Source organism: Danio rerio, chromosome 19, assembly GCF_052040795.2.
Source record: "Danio rerio strain M-AB ecotype USA chromosome 19, GRCz13ab, whole genome shotgun sequence".
Classification (NCBI taxonomy): Eukaryota; Metazoa; Chordata; class Actinopteri; order Cypriniformes; family Danionidae; genus Danio; species Danio rerio.
This window is the reverse complement of record NC_141039.2, coordinates 1405599-1412500: the sequence shown is the minus strand read 5'-3', so window position 1 is coordinate 1412500 and position 6902 is coordinate 1405599. Positions and strand designations below refer to the sequence as shown.

The 6902-nt window shown below is 37.6% G+C and overlaps 1 protein-coding gene across 4 annotated transcripts in view; it reads left to right on the top strand.

The window, feature by feature from the left end:
- Positions 1-6466, top strand: part of slc39a4 (solute carrier family 39 member 4) — a 26625-nt gene extending 20159 nt beyond the window's left edge. For all 4 annotated transcript variants that reach the window (XM_088651440.1, XM_088651441.1, XM_088651442.1 and 1 more), the window contains exons 11-12: positions 1580-1767; positions 5617-6466. In XM_088651440.1, the coding sequence (XP_088507566.1) occupies positions 1580-1767; positions 5617-5745 (317 nt within the window). In that variant the 3' untranslated portion in view covers positions 5746-6466. The remainder of the gene's footprint in view (positions 1-1579; positions 1768-5616) is intronic.
- Positions 6467-6902: the final 436 nt, after the last annotated feature.

Genomic DNA, 6902 nt, shown 5'->3' with positions numbered 1-6902 from the left:
TTGTAAAAAAATAAGCTGAGAATCATTCATTCATTCATTTTCTTTTCGGCTTAGTCCCTTTATCAATCCAGGGTTGCCGCAGTGGAATGAACCGCCAAATTATCCAGCACATGTTTTACACAGCGGATGCCCTTCCAGCTGCAACCCAACACTGGGAATAAGCTGAGAATCAAGCTATCATTATTAGACCCTTACTGATGATTTAAGAAATGAGACGCAATGTAAAAAATAATTATTATGAATTTTGCATGAAAATGCAGTTATTTGCTATTATTTACAGCCAATTTCAGAAATTCATTCATTTTCTTGTCAGCTTAGTCCCTTTATTAATCCGGGGTCGCCACAGCGGAATGAACTGCCAACTTATCCAGCAAGTTTTTATGCAGCGGATGCCCTTCCAGCCGCAACCCATCTCTGGGAAAACTATTTCAGAAATTTTCAATATATTTAAATATTATTATTATTTCCCAGATTTTTATCATAGGAAAGAAACCAGTGAGATCTGTTTTTTAGGTGTTTATTTATAGGACAGTGTAGATTTACAGAAAGGAAAGTGGGGAGAAGAGATAGTAAAAAGATTGACTGAGGACCTTGAGTCGGGAATTGAACTCGGGTCTCCGTGAGCACCTTGGAGTTATGTGTTGACACACTAACCACTAGACTATTGGCGCCGACACCATGAGATCTGTAATTTACTGGCAAATATTTAGCATCACTAATTGCCAATACATTTCTAAATCAATTGTAAAGAAAGTAACACACTAAAGTAAGTGTGCACAAACTTTTCAAGTGTAAAACCTTAAAAATAAAACATAAAAATATTTAAAAATCACTTAATAAGTGCAGATCATGACCTTTTGAGTTCATTAATTCGTTTTTTTTTCCGGCTTAGTCCCTTTATTTATAAAATAAAAATAAAATAAAATAAAATAAATAAAATAAAACAAATATTTAAAAAATATTAAATCAATAAAAAAATTATTTATACATAAAATTTTATTAATTAAAATGTATTCAAAATACAAATAAACAAGTAATAAAAAAACAATGCAATAACTAATTTAATTTTCAAAACAAAAATTATTTAATCAGTAATGCAATAAAAATATGTATTATATATGCAACATTCATTCATTCATTTTCCTTCAGCTTAGTCCTTTTATTCATCAGAGGTTGCCACAGTGGAAAGAACCACCAACCACCCTTCCAGCTTCAACCCAGTACTGGGAAACACCCATACACATTCATTCACACACACACACACTCATACACTACAGACAAGTAGTTGATCAGTTCCCCTCTAGCGCATGTGTTTGGACTGTGGGGGAAACCGGAGCACCCGGAGGAAACCCACGCCAACATGGGGAGAACATGCAAACTCCACACAGAAATGCCAACTGACCCAGCCGGGACTTAAACCAGTGACCTTCTTGCTGTGAGGCGAACCACTGAGCCACCGTGTGGCCACCTTTTTTATTTAAAGTGTAAAAACTGAAATCATATGTTATTGTACAGTGTTGTCAAGTCATGTTTAATCTGTTCACAGCCTGAAGTATGTGTGTGTTGTGTGTGTTTTCAGGTGATTTTGCGGTGCTGCTGCACTGCGGCGTGTCGGTGAAGCGAGCTCTCCTACTGAACTTCGGCAGTTCTCTGACCTCCTTCATCGGCCTGTACATCGCGCTGTCCGTCTCCACAGATTCAGCCGCGGAGCAGTGGATCTCCGCCGTAACCGCAGGACTCTTCCTGTACGTCGGGCTGGCAGACATGGTACGTTGAGACTTAGGGCCCTATCATACACCCGGCGCAATGTGGAGCAAGGCGCGATGCAATAGTTGTTTGCTAGTTTCAGCTTGGAGCAAGAGCGGTTTTGATGTTTTTCGCTACGCTGTTTAAATAGCAAATGCATTAGCGCTCATATGTGCGCCCATAGGCGTTCTGCTCTAAAAAGGAAGGCGTTCTGAGGCGCACCGCTGGCGCGTTGCTATTTTGAGAAACTATAATAGATTTTTCAATAGACCAGAACAAAGCCGGTCTAAACTCCAGCGCAGAGCGCACCTCGCTTACACACTGCTTAATACACACAAGATGTAGAGCAATACGCAGATATCTTTACAAATGAAAAAGAATTAAAATATTGAGGAAATATATAGGATATAATAAAAATATATATAGGATGTAAATATAAAGGATTAAAAAATTACAATAATGATTATTTTCTAGCCGGCATAAATATAAACACCACTGCCTTCATGCCTTCTTCATCTCGGGAGGCTTTTTCAGTTCATTCATAACAATTTGCTTTTGTATAATGTTATGATTATTAGCAGTATTATTTATTATATCCATATTTATATTTGTTTTATTAAAAACAAGCTTAGATTTGCCCACCTGTCAGGTTTTAGACCATATGGGGCACAGCATGTGTGTTTGGATATGACTCAGTATTCTGACCACACTTCATTATTATTGTTCATTTATTAATTTGCTAGAGATTATAACTGAATTTTGAAATAGTTTTGAAACGAATATTTGCTCTTAATAAACAAAATTAATTATTTATAGGCTAATTGATGTCTGTGCGTACAAGGTTTCCCTATCCATGAGAGTGAAAGTGAAAGTTAATAGTTTATCTGTCATTCTCGCGCTGCAGATGCTGTTTAGTTGTTTTCTCTCTAGTGAAATTCTCAGTTTTTCCACTTACAAAGTCACCATGTAAATAGCAAATGCTCCATGGCGTGACGCAACTGGCTCTTAGGCTGCTTTCACACCTGTGAATGGATTCAGTTGTTCTGAAACAGAGATTACAAATGTTACATTGTTGCTCTTTGCTCTTGGAGCGGTTCGCTTTCACACTGCAAAGTTTCTAATCGGACCAAAAGAGCTAAAACAAGTCACGTGCGAGTAAACTCTCCTTACATTGGTCAGAGTGTCAGGGTTTATTTTGCAGCGTCCTGCTCAGCTGTCAGGAGAGGTGGTGGTTTGATGGTGATTGACAGGGTGTGCGCGACGTGTCTGAGGTGAGATGTGGTGGGGAGGGGTGAGAAAGGTGCGCGACGTAGCGTATTTGAGGAGCGGGAGGGAGACGCGAGATTACCGGGAGATCATCACTCGTTTGCGGGCATCCGGAGACTCGCGAAACTTCCCGCCCTACTCATAATTCTCTCTTCATATAGCCGTATGCCTATTGCATATCCATAAAACACTGTGATATAACCGCTCTCGGATCGGATCGCTTTCTTACTGTAATCGAACCGCTCCAGGGTTCCTTTCAATCGAGCCGAGACCACCTCATTCAAGCGATCTCGGAGCGATTACTTTGGCGCGGAACAGAGCGTGATTGCCCTGTTCACATATGCCAAACGAACCACGCTAACTGGGCAAACGAGATGCGTTCCGAAACAAAAGTGTAGGTGTGAAAGCACCCTTAAAGGGAATGGGAGATGAGACTCTGATTGGTTTATTCTCAAAACACACCAATAACTCATTAAGAAAATAAGCTCAACCCTCTTAGACCATGCGCCACGGCGCTAAGCGGATTTTTCCATCCTTATATTAGCAAAAGCAGATTTAGACACACCCTGAATGCATTTGCGCCCTGCGCTTTGCACTTTTACTAGATTATATGACAAACTTGCTTTGTTTACCAAATAAAGTGAATCTTTATTTAATTTGCATTTTAAACATTAAATAGAAGTTAAAAAGAGATTATTTTTTATTTCATATATTAAGGTTTTAGTTATGATACTCCCAAAATAATTCCACAGAAATCTGCAGATTTTTACCAAAATTCTCAGCAGAAATAGCAAAAAACGTCCGCAGATTCTACTCACTAGGACAGTAACGTTACTATTTTGAAAAAGCATTACAAGTAGCTTGAGTTACATACTTAGATTACTTTTCCAAGTAACTGATAATCCTTTAGCAGGCGGAAGACATCAACATAATGTCAGATTGACAGTGTACCCCAACATCAAGTGACATTGCATTTTGTTTGGAAATGAAAATTGGGTCGACGTCAGAACCCAACGTCAGGCCGACGTCAACGTCCAACGTCAGACAAACGTTGCCTTTTGATGACTTTCCATCAATGTCTACTGATATTACAGCTTGATGTTGTGTGGACGTTACCACAATGACGTCTATCAGATGTTGGATTTTGGTTGCCAAACCTGACAATTAAATGTCTGTAGTTGATGACGTTGGTTTTAGATGTTCGATTTTGGTTATTTTCCAACACAACCTAAAAATCAACAACATATCATGTTGTTATTGAACATCAATGTTGAACGTTGTCCTTAGATGCTGCCGACCACATTCTCATCATATATTAATGTCTTATAATGTTGTGGATCTGCAGGGCTCTAACATCCAGTTACTTTTTTAAAAAAACTTGTCACCAGTTACACCAGCAAATAAAGATTAATAATAACTTTTATGAATAACTGAATAATCCAGAAGGGTCCATTTCAATGTAATGGTGACCATTGTATTATTTTTTAGATTATAACAAACCCAGCACAGATGTAAAAAGTAGTGGTGGGCAAAGCGAGGCTTCGTGAAACACTCAAACTATCGAAGCAAATGTGTCGAAGCTTCGAAACGTTTCGAAACACCACTCTACGGTGACACCTAGTGGTCATTTTATTTGTATTTCACTGAAACAGCTTCAACAAAGAACAGTTGAGCAAACTGAGGTATGAAACCCCACTTTGTAGCTTTGAATCTGCAAATGGTTTAGTCGAGCGGTTAGAATTTGTGACCGCCATGCGGGAATAATGGGTTCGTATCCAGACTGATTCAGTTATTTTGAAATGCTTTAATAGCAGTTGGTAATGCTTTGTTATTGTATCGTATTGTTTCAACATTGCTCTGACATACGAATAAACACCTTGTAAATAAATTTGTGTTGTTTTGTTCATAAAACAGGGTTGTTGCTAGATCAGATACAGTTGTGGCCAGAAGTTAACAATAATTATTTATATCATTAATTAAATTTCCCATTGTATTTTATTAACGTCTATCCAAAACCTAAACCCATCACAGTACTGTAAAAATATGAATTATTGTTTTACAGTTTTACAAAAATGATGCTAAATAGATGGCGTATCCGCAGCTGTATACTATCTAGACTACACCATAAAACAGTAACATGATTAAAATACATAAAATCATGATTTTGGAGTATTTGGACTAGTCGGGATTCGAACCCAAAATAAACTTGAAACACAGTACCAAAGTGCACACTCCCAGTCCACTAGGCCATACGAGACAGATTCTTGAATTTGCTCATGTCAGTCAAATGCAGATTCTCCGGGTCTTGAAACGCCTCTGAAATGATCAACGCTTTGAATCGCTTTAGTCACGTGACCTGGGTGTTTCGGATCATGCTTCGGTACAGTGTTTCGAAACACTTGCACTTCGGGATCTCAACACTGTGTCGAAACGTCAGTTTCACGTCAGCCATCCCTATAGTAAAAAGTAACATTAGTTTCCCTAAATCTTAACTTTTTAAAGGCGTACCAGAATGAATGCATTACTTTCAAAAGTACTTTGCTCAGTGCTGTGTTTAATGTCAACAGAGACTCAAAAATCCTTTCTTTGTGTTTCCTCCTCAAGCTTCCTACGCTGATTCATGTGGACAGTCGGAGACCGTGGCTCATATTTACATTGCAAAATCTGGGACTTTTAAGCGGCTGGGGAATTTTATTGCTTTTGTCCTTTTATGAAGACCAGATCGGGCTCTGAATGGGTTTTTATTCCAGTTTTGTTTTTATATATCTTTCCAGAACCTATGAATTTGTGCAGTTCACTGAGTGTTTTCAGAAGGAAATATTGGTGACACTTTACAGTAATGTGTTGGGTAACAATTATATATATTTTTGTTACAGTATTTATTAATCCGTGTCCATGTTTGAAAATCCTGTTAATTTGTATGTAATGCTACATCTTAATTTTGATCAGGTGCATTAAATATTATTAACATTTTCTGTGATTAATAATGTGTTAATAATAATGTGCAAATGAGTGTGTGCTCAGATTAATACATATTTTCAGTATTTCTCTGTCTTAGTTCATGTAAACAACCTGAAACCTGTTATAAAGTGTGGCCAGAATATTTTCAGTATTTAAAATAGTAATTAAATTGTTTTGTTGTCAAGTTTTTGCACCTTAAAGCAAACATTTGTATTATTTTTCAATTGACGTTTTATCATTCATTGTTTATCAAAATGGATCCTAAATTCACTGTTTATACACCAACTTCAATGTTTTTTTTATTAGTAAATGCATGCATGATATTTCTGTACTATATTTTGAATACTAATGTTTTAAATATATAAGCTGAATACACTTTTAAACCATAATAGTTTATAATCCGTCACAGTCGATGTGAAGGATTTTCACTTTTGATAGTCTGCTGTGTTTTGTAGAAATGAAAGTTGTAAATAAATCCAAACAATACTAAATATCCGAGTCTCCTGAAGGTTATTCACTTCTAGATATCACAATCTGTCACTCTCAGTGTTCATGGCGCATGAAGACATGATCTCTGGGATATTATATGTGTTGTGCAAGCTGTGAAGAGTCTACCCAGCCTTATGTGTGTGTGTGTGTGTGTGTGTGTGTGTGTGTGTGTGTGTGTGTGATGATGATGTGTCTTCTGGTCAAACTCTAAATAGCAGGTTCAGTGGGGTTATCAGGTATTATTAAGCAGAACCACACCTCAAAACCTCCAGCAGCAGAAACACAATCAGCAGATTCACAGCCTTACATAATCCCTGCTCACCTCAGTGTAAAACACCGTCATCAGCAAACACCGGGAAACCACTGCTACAAATAAACAAACAAACTACAGGGATGGATGGGTGGATGGATGGATATATAACTGGATTTAGATAGATAGA